Source organism: Harpia harpyja, chromosome Z, assembly GCF_026419915.1.
Source record: "Harpia harpyja isolate bHarHar1 chromosome Z, bHarHar1 primary haplotype, whole genome shotgun sequence".
In the NCBI taxonomy this organism is placed as follows: Eukaryota; Metazoa; Chordata; class Aves; order Accipitriformes; family Accipitridae; genus Harpia; species Harpia harpyja.
In genome coordinates, this window is record NC_068969.1 from 8,699,717 (window position 1) to 8,721,511 (window position 21,795).

Sequence of the window (21,795 nt, forward strand, 5' to 3'; positions counted from 1 at the left end):
TGAAACAGACATCACAGTAGTCAGAAGCAGTCTAGGTTATAAAAAAGAACATAAAGTTTATATGGATTAAAGAAAGTTATACTCACAGCTAGCATTTCTGTAGAGAAGAAAAGGTTCATGGAGCTGAAACTCCAAATCTTTATTTACTGGTTCAACCAGGTTGTGCATGTTCAGTCGATTCACTATCGTAAAACCATGATAAGGAGAAGCTGACCTATTGTTTCAATTAAAACAAAACCAAGGATTAATACCTTGATCCATGTATACAGTTTTCTGAAATACAGTTATGAATTAATCTTCAAATCTCCATTGCTTTATTAGGTGAAGCTTTAGCAGTTCTGAAGCTTTAATAATTGTTCTTCTATGCCATTTCTTGGCATGCCAACTAATTTCAATTTAAAACTATGCTTACCTCAAAGTAGGATTAGGATTAACATTACACTTCTACATTGCTAAACTGCTGAATCAAAGATATGCCTCAAAAAAAATCTATTCAAAAAAACTAGGGCAGGTCCAGGATTAAAATGCAAGTGTATTCAATACTTCACATAAGATTGTTTTGAGACATTTTAGAATCTTTTATTAGAGGAGAAAAACCTAACAACTTGCAGAGCAACATTTACCTTACTGTAAACAAGTATGACAATAAAAAAAGCTGTTGGTTTAAATAACATGAAATACACTTAGAGGGGAATCATAAGCACTAATTTCTTCCTGAAGGCATACTGTTAAAATAAAGATGTAACCCAATGTCCTCAAAGTAGATATTAGATTATTCAGAATTGTATTGTTTAGTGAAACAATTTTTATTATCTAGATTTTTGCTAGACACCAGGTGGAAAAAGAAAACATCAAGCAAGCAAGCACTGGAAGTTCAAGATAGTTTTAGATCTGTTTTCTCTTGCTGCATGAATGTCATGTCAGCATACTCAGCTATGGCTGTAAGGAGTTATATAATCAACACAGCAGCATGATGAAGGCAAGAGTAAAAATCAGATATAATCAGCTAGTAAATGTTAGGATTTCTGTAAAGATGTGGCCACCTTTACCAAACGATCAACAACAAAATCTGTCAAGAGCTTCTAAGGAGGGGGCACACAATCCTTACCATCACAAGTTCATCTTTTAATGTGCCTAACAGAACTTGTTTGAAATAATCATCAAATCACATAGAAACTTTTTGCTTAGTTTTTTGGTTTTTAGTTTGGTTGGCTTGCTTACACTATATTTCCAAGCTTGGAGCTAAAGTAAAGTAGACAGGAACGGGTTACTAGTACCCCCTCACAGTGCCAGGATAAAATATTCTAAGGACCTACTCTACGACAGTCTGTTTCAGGACGGGTTAAGTCTGCATTATTTATATTGCTTACATTCAACAGAGTGTTATTTCATTGTTAGATTTTTGATTTGCTTGTAATTTAAAACTTAAATCCATGATTGGTTTTATGTGCCAGTTCTCCCCACCCACCCCTTTGCCCCATCCCATATAACTGGAAATTTCTTTCATGGTTTTAATGAGGAAATCAAGTAGCCCCAAAAACTATACACTAGCAGATCTCCAGCTTTTAGGCAACTTTGTCCATTTACAAAGATTTCTGCCATTTCCCAACAGTAAGTTAGGACAGATTATTTAATTTCTCGACTGTATTGTTTTCATAATCAACTCTATAGATTTTAGGAGACAAAGGAAGACTCAGCATTTAACAAACTTAATACATTAACAAATGTTATTAGATTAACAAAATAAGCTTGATAAGCTAGGTTTTTATGTGGATACATATGCAGCATTCATCAGGTTTTATGATTTTTTCAGCAGTACTTTTAGGTGCTTTTGACAGAGTTATTCACCTAAGTGCAGAGTTTATTCTTTTCAAATGAGTATACAGACATTAACAGCTGGACAAATAAGTAATTACGAGTTTACTGGATGCAGTAAGTCCAGTATGAAAGCTACACATGAAGCTATCTGAGGTATTGTTTTCTTAAGGAAGGAAAACACCCCCCTCCCCCCCAAAAAAACCCAAACCAAACCAACTTACCTTTTGTACACAAATAAGGTCCCTTCTATGTCGGTTTTCTCCTACAAAAGACAGCAATTGCATGTAAGGGATATGCTTGTTCACACAATTATGTAGCTTTTGTCTAGCACTTTAATTACAGAGATTTACAATATCCTTATCTTTCCATGAGGTTTGACATCATAGGACTAAAAATATGATCTCTTACTTTCAGAAACTACTTATTTTTTCTTAGTAAGATTAGGAAATTAAACCCGTTTCCACAAGATTTTGCTCCTGCTATCAATCTGATGACATGGCAGACAGTATTCTACAACCTTCCTACGCTGAGCCTGATGGGTCAAAGCTGAACAACTTTCTTGCAACTCCTTATTTTAAATACGGACTACAGTTCACTAGTCTGCAAATATCGGATAGGTTGTCTTCCACAGTGTTACTTAAAGGACATCAGTGACAGCACAGCCAACAACAAAACAATGTAACTATGGACCATGGCTGTGTTTCATACTTCAGCTTTCAAAGCAACCTTTACCATGTGCTTGTGACCCACAAGCCCAGAAAGCGGCACGCAGCTCCAGTGCTCCATATGACAGCGTGGAGTTCCACATACTTCCATTTTTATAGTTTTGTGATAAAACTGGTGGTCAAGCAAAAACTGCGTTTTAATGTAATGACAAACAGTAACACATCTCAAATCCCATTCTTCCCGAATTGGGTCTCTGTTCAACACGCATGAGCAACAACAACTTACCATTAAAAAAAAGTTAAAAAGAAAAAATCAACCCAGCAACGGCCACCAAGAGCCAAAGAAACCTAGAGCCCCACAGCTGCTCCGGGCACACCCACACCGAGTAGGCAAACGACGCCGTGCCCCCCCCGCGCAAGCACAGCCTCTCCTCTCCCCTGGCACAAGCGCCCTCCGGAGCCGACACCTTCCCCGGGGGAAGGCACCCAAATCCCAAACTTCCCCTTGGGCGAGAGCAGCCCCCGCCGGGAGCCCCTGCGGAGGCCCCGGGCCAGGCGGCTGCTGGGGCGAGGACACGGGCGACAGGAGCCCCGGCCCCGCCACGACCGGCGGCCGCGAACACCCCGCCTGGGGCCGCGCCACCCCCACGGCCGCCGCCGCCACCCCCCGGCCCGGGCCGGGCGCGGGGATTGCCAGGCCCACTCCTCCGGACTTACCCACTCGTTGGCCTTCGGGCTGAAGCTGTAGAGCGCTACCTGGCCGGTCACGTCGGCGATGCTGGTGATGTACGGGTCGTGCTGCTTCAGGGCCGCCAGGCTGATCTCCTGCCCCGCTCTGCTCACCGACTCCATCTTGGATCCCAGCAGCCACTCGCGGGGGAAGGCAAGAAGCAGCCGCGCGGTGTCACCGGCGCACCCGTCCCCGCCGCCGGCCGGAACGCCAAGCTCCGCGCTTGCCGTTCCGCCCGGCGGTTGGCCCCCAGCCCCGGGCCCGCGGGCTCCCCTCTCCGCCACCTCGCAGCTCCCGTGCCCGAGGGCTTGCTGAGCCGCGGGGCGTCGGCCGTGCCCCGCGGCGGTGGGGTGTGGGCACTGGCCGTGCCCGAGGCAGCCCCCGGCTCCTGCCGACACGCGCGGCCCGGGGCCGAGAGTTGGCATTCGCACACCGCCGCCGCGGAGGGGCTGGGGGCCCTGTGGCACGGGGGTCGTGAGCCGCGGGTCGGCGGCTGGGCGGAAAACCGGCTTCGTGGGGTTGAACCTGACGCGTGGCAGCGCGGCGGCGGCGGCGGCGTGTCCGCCGGTGCTGCGGGGCTCGGCCGAGCTCCGCGGTCGGAGCTGGCGCCGCCGAGCGACGGCCTCCCCGCTGCCCGGCGGCCGAGGGCCCGGAGGCGCTGGCCGTTGCCGTGCCCCGCCCGGCGGAGAGCCGTGCTCCCTCCCGGCCGCCTCCCCGCCGTTTCGGCCGGCTGTAGCTCCATCCCGGAGGCGTCTGACAGACCTGCTGTCGCTCAGGCTCAGCTCACGCAATGCTGCGAGCAAAGGACTTGTAGTCCTTCGTTGAAGAAGGGATCCGTCCTGTCAGCCACCCTGCCCAGCTCCGCTCCCTGTACCTGGTCCCCTTGAGCATGTCGCATGAGGTGTTCAGTCGACTTCTTCTGAGGTGTCTCTCCAGGGCCGGACATGTCATGAAGAGAAATAGCTGCTTTGTTTCAACACAACCGATTAAGCTAAAGACCCGTGTATTGTTTGCACTGTAAGAGGTGATCATTTTTATTGTTAGTATTTATTTACTGACATTAGTAGTACAAAGGCTTCTGAGTTTACTGCAGGCTGGCATAGGAAGTGCGATGAGCTGGGTGACAGGCTGGAGGAATTACCTTCCAGTACTTTGGGGGTGATGCCGTTTGTTCACGTGTTCGTCATTATCTGCTATCTGAACATTTCACGGTCTGCAGTGGGATATGGAATTTTAAATATTTTTAAAGAATTTTAGAATGAAATACTTTATTTTTCTCAGGTACAGTAAACATATCAACTGTCCTATGTAGTACGTGCTTAAGTTTGCTGGAACAAGAACAAGGTAACGTGCAGTGCACTGAGCTTTGTTCCTGCAGTTTTTTTAATCATTAGTGGATTTTAGGAACAGGAAAATATAGAATGTTTATTAGGACCAAGGCACGAGTGACTTTCCAGATAAGATGACTGAGATTCAACTATCTTTGTAGCATTTTGTGCAATCTGACAGGGAAAAAAAAAAAAGGATTGTAAATTTCTAAATAAAACCGTGTTTGTGGCAGGCTTCTGACCCTTCTGAGAATGTAAAGAATTTCTGCTAAGCTCTGTATTATCACAGGTCATGTTCTTCTCCATTGCAGGTGGACATACTTCTGATTTTAATACAGCTTTACAGTATAATCTTCTCCCACAATGGCAGACATCTAATGCACAAGCTATAAGCAAGGATCCAGCAGTTGTGTGGTTCCATAAAAAGTCTTTCTGACGAGCAGTGGAAATACCAACTTCCAGTATAATATTATTTTTTTAAATTAGAAAAGTAAAGCTTTTTGGAGAGGACATTAATTTACCTATTTTGATGTCAAACAGTTCTAGTATAAAGCAAAAAGGCATTTCTTAGAAAAAAAAAGTAATCTGGACGCAAAACTCCTGCGTACCTCATCCCAGTAACTCACCCCTGAATCCCAAGATCCCATCAGTAAAAAAAAATAATAAAAATCATACAGAATGTCTTAGAGCTCCATAAGTCTTCCATCCCCTTTCAATGGTTTTACCACAGGAGGGCCCAATCTAATCCATAAAATTTGGGTTTTCACTGGTTCTGTTAGCAAAGTACATAGAACTGTTTCCATCAAGGGCAAACAATGACACTTACTATGATGTCAAAAATACTTTGATGTAAAATGTGTAGTTATTATTCAGTAACACTCTATATTAGGAGAAGATAGGAAGTTAAAGTTTGAAAACCATCTTTTATAGAGAGACAATCAACATTCTAAGGGCTCAAATGAAACAAAGAAAATGACAAAAACTTTTTTAAGAGCTGGTTTTAAATGGCATCTCAAACATCTGCACCAAACCACTCCTTTCTGCAAGATTACTGTAAAGCAAAGGTATCTTTCAAAGTAAAAAACTTTACTGGCAATGGACAGCCTTGTGCTGTGTGAGATCTTCTCCTCGGCTTCATCTTGAATTAAAAGTGAAACATGAGGACCATTGATAAAGAAAGAGAAGCGGTGGTTTCTAGTTATGGATTGTTTTCCTCCTTCATCTGCTAATTCCAGTTCTGCATTTTAGTGAATTTATTCTCCCTGCCCTTCTTCACTGTTGTTGCCTTGGAATAAAATATTTTATATCAGAAATGAGTCATATGGCCTGTCACCTGCTTCCTCAACCTTGAAGTACACCGAAGTGTAGTATAGCATACTTAGACTCAAGCTGTGACCTCAGTGTAAACTAAAATGTTAGGTGTATCCATTCAGGCTTGTTCTCTTTGCCCTCCCTTATAGAATCATAGAATCATAGAATCATTTCGGTTGGAAAAGACCTTCAAGATCATCGAGTCCAACCAAAGACCATCGAGTCACTTGAAGCTCTGCAGCAGTTACTGCTGGGAAAATGTTCATCTATCACTTTCTGTTCCTGATTCTTGCACTGAACCAGGCAGAAGTGGGATGATGTACATAATGCCCTTTTGATGTTTTCTCTGTGAGTGGGACAGATTCCATTTGTGTTTCAACAAGTGAAGAGGACACTATGTTCTATATATTAGTTATTCAGCTGAGGTTTTATAGGACAGGATATGATGATTATTACCGTAAGTACTATTATCTACTTGATATATGCTAATATTAAGGTAGTTGAAAGAATAAAGACCCTCTTTTACACCTTCAGTTGCTTATGACAGCATGGCTGGGTCTCTCCACTGATGTCTGCTCTGCTGTTTGCCATTACGTTATACAAACCCTTTTTCTGAACCCCTCTTTTTCACACAGCAGATTATTTATATATTTCCAAAGCTTATTTGGGCTACAGTCACTCCTTTCAGACTTCATACAGAAAAACTCTTCTTCAGTCTGCAGTCCCTTTGTTTTTCCCTTGTTAGCTGAATGTCATCAGGAAAGAATATATTGCTGCTTTTAAGATGATGGAGAAGGGCAGTAAGCATTCCCAGTCAGTGGATTTTCTGTTATTACTAGAAGTTGAAGTAGAGTCCAGTGGAGTCCAGCAAATCTGAGTGACTCATAGAGCTCATATTCTATCTTCGCTGTTTTCCACTTGAAACAATTGTCAGAAGTTTCTGATTTCATGAGATGTTTTGTATATGACACACTTTTTATTGGTTTGCTTACAGATGTTTTTCCTTGAATTGTAATAGCAGGCAATTCTTGGGCCATTAATTAGTAATTGCATTGTTATCTATACCTTAAATTTCAGTGATAATGGCTGTAATTCTACAGACTGTTTATTTGGGCTTAGTCCTAGCTAGGGCAAATTCTCCTGATGATGACTTCCTTAATCAATAACTTAATGAGCTTTTATTTTGGATTTTAATTCTCTGAGCAAGCCTGCAAATCTTTAGCCTGTCTTTTTTATGAGAGACACAAATTTCTCTGCTCTTTTAAACTGGTTAAAGCAACACGGGCAGGGGTGATGCTAGAATTTTTCAAGGGTTGCCGTTTTGTTTGAAAAATCATTTTATTTCACAGGAGGCATTACTTGAGCATTTTGATTTCCTTATTATTTATTACAGTGTTTACTTCAGTTGTTTTCATTGCTCTACTGTGAATGCACATTTGATCTTTGCTATTGGCGAGGCTGACAGTTCCCGATATTCAGTCTTCTTACTATACCTCACCGTACAAATAGTTCTTCCTGTGGTGATTCTCCAAGCTGATAAAGGATAACTGAAAACTGCTCCAGTTAGAGATTATGACCCATCTCTTTGTAAATGAGATTTGTAAGAATCTCACCTTTTGAGGTTTAGTACAGGAATAGCCTTGCATGCTACTCATAAGCCTTTCATAGGTCTTCCAACTTGAAGTATGCTCTTTCTGCACAAATGCTGCATCCACAGGTACCTTTTTTGCATATGCATGATGACAGATATTTATTTTTAGCTGTGAAAAATCTTTTTCCACCTTTAGAGGAAAGCTTCTGAATTGTTACACATTACAGTGCTATAGGGCAGCAAAATTTTTCCTGTTTACCTGCGAGGTTTTAAAATTTGGATACTCTGCAGTATCTGTTGGTCACCAAATCAGTTTCCTTTTATCCTTCTTCCTCTGGCTACAGAACTAAACTTGTTAAAACACTTGCTGATTGTCATCAGGATAAAATACCACCAGATGTACAACTAATACCCTTTCCTTGGATTTTTAGTAATTAATTCCATGATAAATTTGTCAATTCATAATGTCCTACTCGAGTAATATACTAAATAGGAATTGTAGACAAACTGAGGAGACTCTGTGGAAAAAGCTAGATGAATGGCAAAAGACTTAGAGTGCATGCCTTGCAAGAGAAAACAAAATAAATTATGATGTTGCTGGGTCAAAAGAAATAGAAAATTTAAAAAAGAACATGGCAGTTTACACATTTGATGTGTAAAATGTGGCTACAGAAATCGGTTCTCCACTCTTACCGGCAAAAGAACAAAATGAAATCAGGTTAATGTGCAGCAAAAATGATTAGGCTGGATCCTAACAATCCTGATCAGTAGGAACTGTTAAGCAATATAACAAGTTACTGAAGGATGTTATGGGGTCTCCTTCACTGTTGTTTTTTAGGATCGGATGATGCAATATCTGTCAGGGATGATCTTTACATACTTGTTCTTACCTCTGTGCAGAGCCTTTTAGTTAAGGTCATTATTCCATTTTGCTATTGTATCATTTCTCTTCCTCCTTTCTCAGGAGAGCAGTACCCCTTCACTTCTGCCAAGTCATTTTTTTAAGTCAGAATTATGAAATAAGCCAGCCATGTGTTTCTACAGTTCTTCACACCAAAGGTGACAGTTTCTGGCCTGGGTTTGTCAACAGGGTGGGGTTTTTTGAGTGTGTGACTACATCTGCAAATACAGTCCAGAGGGATGCAGAGCAGTGGTAATCTAAAGAATTAAAATCCATGGGATAGGATGGTGTGTAAAGTGACTCCTGGTTTTGGAGGGTCAGCTCATTGAAGTGACAAGGTATAGGAAAGTAGTTCTGGGACTGCTGACTTACCCAGCTGTAGGTATGGGATTTTTTCATATTTCTGTGCTGTACGTAAAATAGAGATAATGCATAACTACTTTGTAGAGTATCTGAGTTTCTCAGATGTTGCAATACTGAAATCTGAATTTAAATATAAATTACTTTGGTCTCATTTTGTCATGTAATAGTTGCAGTCATGATTCTGGAACAGGAATGGATGACTTTTTTCTTTTTTTTTTCCCTCCTTGTACAACTGGCAAAATGTTCTAGAAAATGTGAAGCAGACCATTTAGCCATCCATGTGTTTACTGCTATTTTGGACATGAGTATTACCAACAGTCATGGTCCTTCTAAGAGATGCTAAAAAAAAATTGAACAAAGAAAAGGCATTAAATTACACTTACAATTCAATAAAACCAAGAGAATGAAAATACTCAATTCGATTTATACAGTAAAGCTGTTCCCACAACAACAGTGCAAGAGGTTGAAATAGGTCACAGGCAGCCCTCCTTACATTGCTCAATAACATTAGAAGGATTAATCATTTATGGATTATCTCCTAGAAACAATGATCTGGCACAGACAGGTAATCCAATCTCCTCTATCTTTCTAACCTGGTTTGCCGTTTCACAGGGGATTGTGGAAGGGTGGCAGTTTTTTCTAGGAAGACATTGCCTGCCAGCTTGAAACATGTAAATTGCTGGAATTTGCATCAAAATATGACAGCTCTTCTCTGACGAAGGTAGGTAGTGAAATTAGACAGGTAAACCCGACTTTTTTTAACTAGAGCACAGAGGTTTGGCTCAGAAATTGTATCATGCTCACCCTTAGTTATAATGTGTCACGGAACAGAGTAAAGAGAGAAGTTTATCATTGACATAAATCAGAACTAGAGAGAAAACGTTATTCCTGAGACTCTGCATTTTGCATAAATATCCAGTAATGTGTTCTTCCTGACTAAATTTGTTCAAAAATTTAAATACAACTTATTTTTGAATACAAGCCTTTCAGTGATCGCAGCCTCGCTAAGTGTATTAGACGTAGGTGTACAGCCTGACTTTTATTGATTTATATACTTATTGTAATATATAGGGCTTTGAACATACATCTTTAGCCAGTTTTGTCGAATTTTATCCAACAGTAGATATAAGGCTTGCTGCTGAATATATTAGAACTGCACTAATTTCATTACTGAAAATTAACTCTATTGCAATTCTCCATTGTGGCAAATTAGCGAGTGGACAAAATATTGCAGTAGCAAAGGTGCACCGTCAGGGATTCTCTATTGCTTATTTCATTTTACATGTAGTTTCTGTTTTATTGGTATAATAACATTAGGAAAAACAATATGCAATTACTATCACAAGGCAGAGTAGCCTGTTCTCCTAAGTCTTCTTGTACAGATTATAGACTGCACAGATGAAAAAAATTACTATTAGATTAGCAAAGTTCTGCTCTGTACAGAATTGAGAAATACATCAGGAATAATTGTGCATCACAGTAGATAACTTGAGCCTTGAGCAAGCTACTTTAGTGGAACTGTGTCTGGTTTTAACTTGGCCAATTTTTAATTATTGAGTTATCTACCTTAAATATACTGTGTTGGTTTTTATGACATTATTGTGTCCTTATATTTTTGTTTTCTCGTAAACATCCTTTTGTATCCTTTAAGGTTCCAGTGCCACTTTCGATGCCCCTATGTATCTAGCCCTTTAAATATTGAGACTGTCACATAAATTTAAAAATGTAGGTTTATATGCTGCTTTATATCTGAAGCCTTGCTGTAAAATAGCAAGTCAGAATTCCTTTTAAATATTTTTAGCGGGTCCTCTTGCAAAATATGCACATATCAGAGCAATCATCTTTAAAATAGGTTAGATAAATTTTTTATGACCAAATGTGTATTTTTCAATAGGCTTTTCTTGATGTGGTGCAGTACTAATAAAGAAGATGCAATAGCATTCTGAGAGTAAATAGCTTCTAGAGCTTTTCAGACATGACTGGGAACAAATACAATGTAAAATAGCCTGGTGGTTTTGGCTGCTTTTGATGCTTCTTGGGTTCTCCAGTGTCAGAGGAATGGGAATCAGTAAACCTGCATTCATTTCATAGGTTATTAAACCACTTCAGCTCTCTGTACCTTCGTCTTCCCAGACATAAAATGAGTACAATATATTTACTCAAGATTATAAATTTAATTGAAATACTTTTTTGAAGAGGAATATAAACAGTAGGCGTTATGATGATATTTCACTCACCTGAGGAAGGGCTGGTGGATTCAGACCTTGTCTGAAGGTGAGGGCTGTATTGACTGCTGTCGTCCAAATGCATCAGTCATGACAAAGAAGGAGCAGGTTCAGGACCGCTGCCGTGCTCTGGCAGGGTGGGTTGCCTCAGGCCCCTCGCTGCCACCTAATACCTTCTCTGGGTGCTCATCTGCCTACTGGGGTTGGGCTGCAAACTGAAAGGTACACATGGGTAGCCAGAGACCTATGGCACAGCGCCGGTTAATTCTTGGTGTAAGCACATGTATCTCTTCCTCTTTGCTTTGTCAGCTTTCTCCAGGATGTATCGTGTCCAAGAGTATTCAGTGACATAACCATGTGGATTTAATGTGTGTTGTGTGCTAAATTCTGCCCCTAACAGTTGCAGTCAGGAATCCGTAAGGTGTTTCTGCTTTGAACTGAAACTCTGAGGCAGACCCACCCCGTTTGGGGTGGGATGGCCTTTCTCCAGGGGGTAAGGAAGGCAGGCTAAGCAAAGTGGGAAGGAGTCACCATACTGGCAAAAAGGGAAACTCAATTACATCATAACTAAGTAAATAAACTGGATGAGATCCCAACCTCTTATCTGACTTCTTTTCACCAATTAAGTTCTGGCTGATGGAGAATTCCTTTGCTGTAGTCATTCAGAAGACAGCCATAAAGCTGTCTGCTGAAGATCCTCTGGAGAGCCCTGTGGCTGAGATGGGTGAGGAATGGCACAGGAAGGGCGTTTCAAGGGGAAGGCATTAACAGGCAATGCTGTGGAAAATTGCAACCAAACTAGCACAGAGCTTAGCGCAAGAAACTGCTGTAGTTCAGGCAGGCATTAAGGGCTGTGGGGGAGGTGCGAGTGCAGCCTTTAATTTTGGGACCTCATGTCCCTTGACTCTGGCGTTAGAAAGTGATCTGATAGTAGTGAATTATTTAAGAACAAAAGCAGTAACATCTTATTTAATTAATTTCAAATGGGTTGTGTGCAGTTATGCGTGTAAAGCAAAATGGCAGTCCACTAGTAAAATATTTTCTACAAAATTCTGTGTACAGATTTACTGAATTTTCATTTTGAAAATGAATGTAACTTTAGGGATTATCTACAAATTGGATCGCTTGCTTTGGCATGTTTTCAAGGGGAAAAGAACTAATATGTTGTGTGTTGAAACCATCCACTGCATTCATGCGGTAATTTTTCCCGTGTTATTTCACAATAAAATTACTTTTACGTGTGGAATTAGTGTACTGAAATGATGAATCCAAAGAGCTTGTGTAGGGGTGATACATTTTGTCAGGTAAAGTATTGAAAAGCTGATAAGCATCTCTCCAATAGATTGTAATAATCAGAAATAATTATTTAAATACCTCTTGAGTACCAGTTTACATGACAGGCTCTAACAGGTTCTTTCAAAACTCTCACAGTCAGCACGATGACTATTTTTCATTTTTAAAATGATTACCTCTTCTAAAGTCTATACAAGTTATATGATTTTCAAAACAATTAAATTTAACAGGCATTGAGAGCTGCAGTATAAACAATGCACGTATGCAAAAACAGCCGAAGGACCACATCTCCTCTCGCTTTTTCCTTCTGGCGTGATGCCTTCCAGAGCCAGCCAGTTCAGCTGAGCTCTGCAGTCCTGGAGGTCTAAAGCCAGTGCCTGCCTAACTGCTCAGCTCCTCCTCTACCTGTGAGTGCAATCTGTGGCTGATGACAGCTAGCATAGAAATCAGTGATGGGTAGGTCAAGCTTGCCATGTTTGCCTTTTCCCTATCCCTGTGTGTAAGTGTGTGCCTGACATTGATCAGACAGAGACGGGGCATTTTTAGGAGGCCTGACACTTCCGTGACAAAACAGACCTGCCAACCAAGAGAACTGAGTTCCAGAAGTGATAAGCTGTCCTACAGAGCAGGAATGACCAGAGTCCACTATTTACCCTAGTGGAAAAATTCAAAACCAGTTACCAAAAAATAGATCAAAAAATTGCCTCTGTAAAATGTTTTCACCAGATAAAACTGGCATCCTTTTTGCCTTTTTTGGATTAAGAAAAATTCTGATCAGCTCCCTTTTCATGACAGACTTGTCACCTGAATAATTAATAAGTGGTTATGTCTAAGAGGTAAGCAGAATACAGAGGGAGAGCTGTTGGTGTACCTGCGGTGCGTAGAGGGGGAGCGTGGGACCAACCAGAGGGGGAAGGCAGGCTGGTCCTCCTGCTCTTTGCTTTAGCTCTCAGTAGCAAGAGTGTCTGCACAGGAGTAGCACGGGAGCTCAGGCTGAAGGAAGGTCTTAGCAGGCAAAGACAGCTGTGGCTTTGCAATGTATTTGTGTGGGAAGGGGACTGTTTGGCTTTGGTAATATCATGAGCATATATTTTTTGTAAGGTCCTCCCATTATAGTTTGTTTTGGTTATTTTTCTTGGGTTTTTTTGACTCAGTCAGAAATTCCAGCTGTAATGGGGAGCTGGCCAAATAGGCTGTGTAAACTTTTGAAATGTAGCACTTCAGGGGGCCACCGTGTGATTCATAAGCTTCTGTGACACCAGCGCCAGGCAATGCTGTTGGCTTACAAAACAGCTGTGGGCAATGCTTAAGTTAAAGGAGCAATAATCTGTAAATCTTGCTCAGTTAGAAAATCCCCAAAATATTACTGTGTAATATCAGGGTTTTTACATTTATTCAACTTCAGATATTCCTTTTATGGGTCCTAACCTACTTCATGGTTCTTGTTTAATGGTCACACTTCTGCAAAGTGCTGTCCCTGGCTTAGTGGCACCATGCCAACTGCTGAGAGGTTTGAAGGGTGCTAACTATTTGTTTTTAAACAATGAGAGACCTACTAAGTAAAATCCACTGCAAGTGAAAGCTAGTAACTGAAACACTGACTTTACCAGATGGACATGGCTGCCGGTATAAGGGCACTTTGTCAAACACTTTGAGAAAGAAAAAAATAAATCTATAATAATTAAGGTAGTTGTACAAATGTATTTTGTTTATTACCATCATGTCAGCAGAGCAGAGAGAGAGGTTTCTTAAGCTTACTCCGATCCCCATTAGTTCTTTATAACCTTGACAAAAAAAATGGAGAGGAAGATAAAGGAATTGTCAATATTCTATCTCTTCAAGTTGATTTTTCATTTGCATCTCTAGTCAGAATTTAATTATTAATGTTTGCAAAAATACATTCTGGTATATGGCCTATTTGCAAACTGTTCACTGAGATTATTTATCTCTTAACTGTAGTTTTAAGCAACATTATAGTGGTTCTTGAAAGGCTCCCAAAGCCATCAAGCATTCTCCAGAGAATATGCTAATGAAGCATATAATGGGACATCAGGATGAATTTATTCTTTAAATTTATACATAAAAAGGTTATTTTTGATACTTTTGTTACCTGTTTCTCATTAAAAATAATCTAATACTAGAAATTGTTTACCTTGTAAAATTATCAAAAGAGAATATCTTGCTTATTTGTATGTAGCCAAAGGAATACACTAGCAGCAGGGCTTGTATATATACTGCTATTATAATCAGCAAAATGATAATAGAGGAAAAAGGCAACTAAAATGCAGATCTGTAGCAAGATCTTCTGTTTTTTCATGGATTTTTGAGGCTTCTACAATCTCTTTGGGGCCCATTTTTTTCTCATATTTCAGCTGGAACTGCCTTTTTTTGTACTTCCACGGAGCTTATGGAAGAGAGGAACTTTGCAAATCTCCATAACTTACTTTTCTGATGGGAAACTTTGCAAACATATGTGTGGCTGTTAGGGGCTTCACTCATCTATGTAATCAGGGGGAGCTGTTACCAGCCTTACTGTGGATCTGAATGACCCAGACTGTGGGAGAATTGTGGGAGAACTTGTGGGAGAACGAGGGAAACTGCGTAAGGCACATGTTAACCAATCAACAAATGGCTTATGCGTGAGTAGATATTAGAAACATATATAACCGAGTGTTGCGCAGTTAATAAACGGAGAATAACAGTTGTGCCTTACGCAGTTTCCCTCGTTCTCCCACAAGTTCTCCCACAATTCTCCCACACCAGACTGACCTCAGGGGTGGGCAGTCAAGGACGGCTGGCTGGGCTGACCCTTTCAGCAAGTCCACAACCATGGTGACTATGGTCACCCCTGTGAATGCTCACTGATGCTAACATCAGTGCTATTTAAGGGAGCATCTAAGTTTGTTCTCTGACTAGTCAGTAGCTGAGATATGTGGCTATTTGAAAATGCTCATTTTGTGACCTTCGGCTTGCATCCAGGACCTATTTCAGTCCTAACCTTTGGCTTGTATCTCAGTTTCTGACTCAGGCTCTTGACATTTGGTATTTAGCCTGATTGCTGGTCTTTGGGTGCCACATCACCTCTTGTCCTAGGCTTGGCTTCTGGTTTCAGATATTAGCTCTAACTGCTTATTGCAGCTTGCCACTTAAATCTTATTTGTGCTTTTGAAATTTTCCCCTTGGGTCACTAACTGTACTTCTCACATTTCTTTCTCAGCCTTTACGTAAATGAGTCAAAACTCTTGTAATCAGAACAGCTCTATGTTGCTCAATTCTAAATGCGTCCTTTCTCTCTGGCGTCATTAAACTGAGGATGCAGAGCTGTTTGGACACTCCTCCAGGAATCCTTCATTCCTACTCAACATGGGTAGTCACTCGATTGCCTTTGTGCTCACACTTAGGATGGCTCCTGGTCTCTGTGCAGATGGGTGGGTGCCCATCAGCAGAGCCTCAGCCCCAGGTGGCCACAGGAAGTCTGCTTTATGGCTGGACATTCCAGAAAACAAAACGAGTGGAAGCCTGATAAATCCCAGCATCCCGTTTGCTAGAAATCTGTTGCTGAGACATCAACCTGTAAATTGGCTTATTTGAGCAAATGTGTCAGAATGAAAAACTCTCCATAAATTAAAGATGAAATCAGTTAATTTCCTCCTGAGACATTTGATATGAAATGACAGCAAAATTGTATTTAAGGAAAATAAAAACAGCCCCCAACATCCCTATAGTGTTTTCAGTAACAGCATCACAAAATTCTGTTGGTTTTGAAGGTCAGATGGCAAGCCTCATGTTCACAGTCATGACTACATGCTCACGTGAGTTTGTTTCCCTGGCTTTACAGGGACTGTTCGCGTGAATAACTACTCCCGCAGAGTGAATAAAGGCATTTGCAATCTGGTCCCAGCTGGAAACTTATTTCTGAAGCCAGTTCACTCTCTTCGTAAAGCAGATATTCTTTATTTTGTCTTGTTTTGTGTTTAGTTCAAATGATTTGAGATCTTTGGGTTGACTGCTACTCCATTCCAAATCACTTCCTACTAGAAGAGATGTACATTTCAGAGCTCTTAATTCTTTCTGGACACATATTTGGAATAGAGATATTCTTTTTGTCTGGGAGGAGAAGGATAATTGCTGCCTGCCTGGATATCAGTTAATTAGCAGTCTCCTCACCAGTGGACGCCTGGCTAAATTCACTCCTTTGCCGAGTAATTTATTAAATAACTACAAGACTATTCAAGCAGCCCCAATAGTATTTTATAACAAAGCACTAATTACTTGGTATATTTAATGGCAAAAAGGAATGTAAGGAAGTACAGGGCATATATTTTCAATTGCTTACGAACCTTTCTGTCACACCTTTCTCTTGGATCCCAGAGCTCAGTGAATTAGACCCAGCTGTTCCTCAAGTGAGGATGTGGCATAATTTTGGAGGATATATTGACTATCCTTTTCTTCCATGGTTAATGCAATCTTGGCCTGCTCAGGAATGCAGCGTAACATTTCAAACAGCAATCACAGTCATAGCCTTAGCAAGGCTGCTTAGATAGGGAGAGTCAGCTCCACTAAGTGCTGATGCTTGTGTAGTGGCTTGGGAAACGAACAGAGGAAATGCACGATAAACCTTTTGCTCGGCTCCCCTGTCACATCTTCTGCGGTGTGGCTGTCCATTAACATGCCACTGGCTCAGCAAGACCGCTGGGGTCTGCCCAGATCACTTGGTAGCTGTCAAGTGGATAAGACAAGCTTCCTGGGGAATGTACTAAGATAATTACAGGGAGGTGAAGTTAAATCGCATACATGTGCTGCAGCGAGTGCTGTGAGCAAAGGAGGCTTTATTCTGCAGTATGGGGACCAGATGGACTTGGTGACTGTTCTTGCGGTTTCTGGGGGAGAATTCAGTACATATGGGCTGGAATCAACACCTCATTTTGTCAGTTCAAGTCACACCACCACACTCTCCTCCCCCCGCCCCCCCTAATAATTTTTGTTGTTGTTTTTTAAACAGAAAATCTACTGGTGAGTGCGAGCAGGTGTGTGTTAAGGCAGCGTTTTGAAATTTGCCAGCTCTTTATCTCTTTTGCTGAACCCCCCCTGGAGTCCAAAAGCCCAAGTTCTTTTCTTCTCTTCCCTGCAGGGTAGACACAGCTGTTATTTTGAAAAGAGAAGCTGTGTGCCATAGTCATTCTTCTCAGGAATTTGAAAAAAGCACAAGCTCTCTGTTACTCTAATGCCTTATCAGATGATTTGCTGTTTGTATATATATAATATACTACTGTAAAAATTGTGAAAATGGAAGGTCAGTAGATTCAATGGTTAGGTCTAACCCTGTTCTTTTAGGACCAATCCTTGCAGCCTATCTAAGGTATCTTAGTACACAAAACGTATACACAGGTATCTCCTAGGTATTACTTAATGAGTAATACCAATGGTCAGTTTTAATGCTGTGATATGCTAACTGGGGAGGAAGCACGCTTCAGTTTTTCAGGTACTCCTTTCCAGTACATGATTCCTGCAAAACTGAACACATGTGTGTTAAAACATTATTCTACACAGCATTGTAGTTCATCCGTTGAAGCCTTTCTGCAGGGAAAACAAGGATTAACTCCATATCTTAGTATACTGAATATTTTAAAGTGCTGCAGAAGATTAATTTGAAGAGAGCTCTTTTTGCAAAGTAGTAAGTAGATAAGCAAATGTAATAAAATTGGGGACCTGGCTTGGTAACTCTAGTTTAAATGTATATGACTGTACTGCATGGTACAGTCATATAAAAAATAATTAGAAACCCCTGTAGTCTATTTGTTAAAATAATTTAAATTTTAGTTTTATCTAGAACTTTTCTGCCACATTTTGAATTTGTGTGAAATCATGAAACTTTGTTTTTAATGAAATGTGTATGGTACAAAGAAAGAAACTATAATTTTAGGTATTCATATATAATAGGCAGAGACCCAAATAGTAAGTTTTGAGATCTGCAGTTCTTCCGTGAGTAAACACCTGCCCATTCTTGAGAGGTGTTTGTGCCAGGGGAGTTTTGCTGTTGTTTCATCCCACAAATTTAGAATATTAAAGCAGTAAATAGCACAGAAAAGAAATTTTTGCGTATTGGAGGCAACTAACTCACACCAGGACCAAAATGTGTTAAAGAACAAGGCTGAAATATTGCACTGTTCTCTTGTTACAGATCAGAAATCATGGGTGTGGACAACACAGACCGGGTCATCTTTGGGCTTTGGCAGGCTTGACCTTACATCAGCTCAGAACATTTCTCATATGAATAGCAAAACTGAACTAGTCTTAGAGATAAAGGAGAAGCAGGACCTCATGGCCCTCTAAATAAGTTTTTTTTTATTTAAAGGAGTAGTTAGTTTTCAAGGCAGAAGGGGTTAGTAACGATCCTTTAAAACAATGATGATTCCTTTTTTATTTAAAAAAAATCTCTCCTTATAGAAATGTTATTAAAGGCTGTTTAGAATGTTTTTGTTTTAATTAAATGATTAAGTGGAATTAGATAAAGAGTAACACTGAATTCAGAAAACTTTCAGATGGTGGTGCCAGTTTGCTCCTTATGAAGAGCTGAAGGATTGCCGTCAGAGCGGTTGCTATTGCAGCACTTGTATCTCACTGACTGGAGTTGCTGCCTTTTGTTTTTGCAAAACTAGCTGAAGCTTTTTTTCATCCTGGTTTGTTTACACTGACTTGATGCACACTTTCAAGTGTTTCAGCGGCATATATGAAGATCATTACTTTGAGAGAAGCAGTTTCCATGGATTCCTTATTTTGATGTCACATAAGACTTGCATCTTGCATTGTGGACTCTGTATCTCAGTTTTATTTCTGATATTTTAGAAAGCACACCTATAACTTGTGAGATAAAAAAGTCATCGAAGCTGTCATTGTCCATTGCACTCAGGCTTTGGCTTTTCCTTTGTATTTCCCATTATTCATTAATAATGACACGCTGACTGATCTCACTCACATTTTATTATGCACAGACACTCCATATGTATGAGAAAGATCTGCCAAAGCCTAGGAGGCTTTTTTTTTTCTCCAGTGAATTGATTATCTTCGAAGTCCTGCCCCATATCTATTTTTTTGTGACAAGATCTTTCTGTGTGGCAAGGATCAAAGGTTCCTTTAAACTAGCCTGTTTCCCCAGCTGAGGGATCAGCCCTAAGATGGTGTTGGTTTAGGGTGTCCTAGAGGGTTGGATGTGAGAGGTTTTACAACTGCACAACCTCCACTTCCATGGCAGAGGTTAAATTAGCTTTAACCTTCTCCAAGTATATACTAGCAAAGGATTGTTGTGGCTGCTGGCTTTTCACTGTAATTCCTATCTACTTCATGGATCTTACACTTAGATCTAAAATCTAATGGCCTTCAGGAAGTAATTGACATAATTTTCTACTGGGAAAACAATTGCAAAACTATTGTGAAAAATTTCTTTTCTGACTCATCCATTTGTGGACAGGTATTTGTATTTCACCCTGAATCAGAGGCACTTCCTCTGCTCTGTCACCCTTCGTGTAGGAACAGATGTAATGAGTCTATTCCTGCATTCTGCATAAAATTGGCTCCTTTTCGTCTTGCCACAAGTGGGCTTGAACAAGAATGAAATAGTGGACGAAGCATCCACCATGAGGTAATTTTGCTGCTGTTACATATCCCTGTATCTATCAGGCTTTCCATGATACAAGTTTGGATGCATTGCAGCAAAAGTTAATAATGCCTTTCAGTGTGAGAGTTCCCACCTTGCAGAGCTATGAAGGAGTGTCCTCTGTGGCCTTGCTCCCCTCAAATCCCTTTTGCACTGTTTTGAAACCACACCAAGACCAACCAAGTGGAAGTTCCCACATAATTTTCAGACCGGGCAGAGACACTTGCAGAGCATACTGGACCTTGCCCAGACTTCATGCTTGAATGGCTTCTATACACTCAGAATCCCAACAAAAAATCTGGGGTTTGGGTTTGGAGAATAGTACAGTAATAGATACTGAATAATTTGACACACATTTCTGACTGGCTGGTAGATCATTTAAGGCTTTGAAACTATGTTAAAAAGGTGATGTGGAAGCTGTGTTTGGAATAAAAGCAACTTTTAGGTGTCTTTAGCAGTTCACAAGGAAGAAGCTTGTAAAAAAAATATTTCTTCATATCTTTTCAAGACTGATACTGTAATTCCTTTTTCTGTTAATATAAAATATTGACTTAAGAAAATGCCCAGTGCATTAGCTTTTAAAACCTTCAAACTTCATAGTCTCTGAATTTGGTATAAGCATTAAATTAGTAGCAGCTATTTCTAGTCTCTTTTTTTCTTCCCTCCCCGAATACAGATCACAGACACAGGTCGTACGGTTTATAAAATGTGTGGAAGTGCAGACACACTCCTAAAAGTCAGGGCAGCTTCAGGTAGTTCTTTTTAATTTTACTGTTTCTTTGAAATCTGACAAAATTAAAAATTTCCAATAAGATGTAGAAAAAAGAATTTTTACTGTTGGAAAATATCTAATTCAAAATGTCTTTTAGTAATATGGAAGAAAAACTTGATATGGAAAACATTCAAAACATTTTAAAATATAATTGAATACTCTATTTCAACATTTCCATTTTTCATTTGGATCTTTTCTCATGTTCAAAGTTTTAAATGTACAGACTATAATATTTCAATACTACTGTAAAAATATTTTAACAGGACCTTGTTGATATTTCTAAATTAAAAGACAGTGCAATCCACATTTTACTAAACATTTTGGGGTTTCAATATTTTTTATCCACTTAGGATGAAAATAAGTTTTGAAATGCCTGAATTTCCCAAAGGGTAGACAATTTATTACTCTAGTTAAAAGGGGTTTTGCTACAGAGCTCCCTAAAGTAGGATCTGTGTCCTTATTACACAAAGCAGTGTGCTTCCTCTTGCAGTCTTGACTATTAAAGCATGAGAGCTGTCAAATGAGAAAAAATGCGTAGCACGTAAGAACTGTGTATCAGTAGCACATTGTTTAAAATAAAAGGAAATTAAGACCAAAAAAATCATGTTTCTTTTCACCTTAAAACTAAATCAAACCAATGTTAATTAACCTTCATAGACAGCAATAACTTCAGAAAATAATGGCTTTTCCAGGATTTTTATCAGTGGAAAGCCCTTGGTCTCCAAATACATAGCACAAAACTGTTTTTACAGTTCAAAGGGATTATTTAAAGAAAAAAAGAAGTTGCATCAAGATTTTTAGTCTCACTGAAGTCCATGAGCATTGGATTAGGTCCTTAGATCCGGTTATGTAAAACTTTCTGTAACATTTTTAGACTGTAATGTTTGGAATGTTACTATAGAACGCTGCAGTGCTTTTCATAGCTTGATGTTTTAATACCTACACTTGAAGAGCTTATAATTTATTTTCCACCTGATACATCCTCTTACCATGTTAACATATACACTGGTATTTAAGAGTATCACTCTTTCCTTTCTGTACTTATTGAAATACGTGAAACAGCTGCCTGAGGTCTGACAAAATGTAAGAATGTTGCTGAGCCTCAGTGATCCTTAAATCGTAGGAGAGGTTACACTTTGCATTT

General features: G+C 40.1%; 2 protein-coding genes across 4 annotated transcripts in view; one reads left to right on the forward strand and one right to left on the reverse strand.

Moving 5' to 3' along the window:
* The window catches only part of DCP1A (decapping mRNA 1A), a 36,724-nt gene extending 33,311 nt beyond the window's left edge, over nt 1-3,413 (reverse strand). The window contains exons 1-3 of one of the 3 annotated variants that reach the window (XM_052777092.1): nt 3,201-3,413; nt 2,040-2,080; nt 87-214 (exon numbers count right to left, since the gene is read on the reverse strand). In XM_052777092.1, coding sequence (XP_052633052.1) covers nt 87-214; nt 2,040-2,080; nt 3,201-3,335 — 304 coding nt within the window. In that variant the 5' untranslated portion in view covers nt 3,336-3,413. The remainder of the gene's footprint in view (nt 1-86; nt 215-2,039; nt 2,081-3,200) is intronic. The other 2 variants (XM_052777090.1, XM_052777089.1) reach the window with 2 other exon arrangements.
* Nucleotides 3,414-9,306: 5,893 nt separating this feature from the next.
* Nucleotides 9,307-21,795, forward strand: part of CACNA1D (calcium voltage-gated channel subunit alpha1 D) — a 240,574-nt gene continuing 228,085 nt past the window's right edge. Inside the window, exon 1 of the mRNA XM_052776103.1 lies at nt 9,307-9,428. The gene's annotated coding sequence lies outside the window, so the exon portion shown is untranslated. The remainder of the gene's footprint in view (nt 9,429-21,795) is intronic.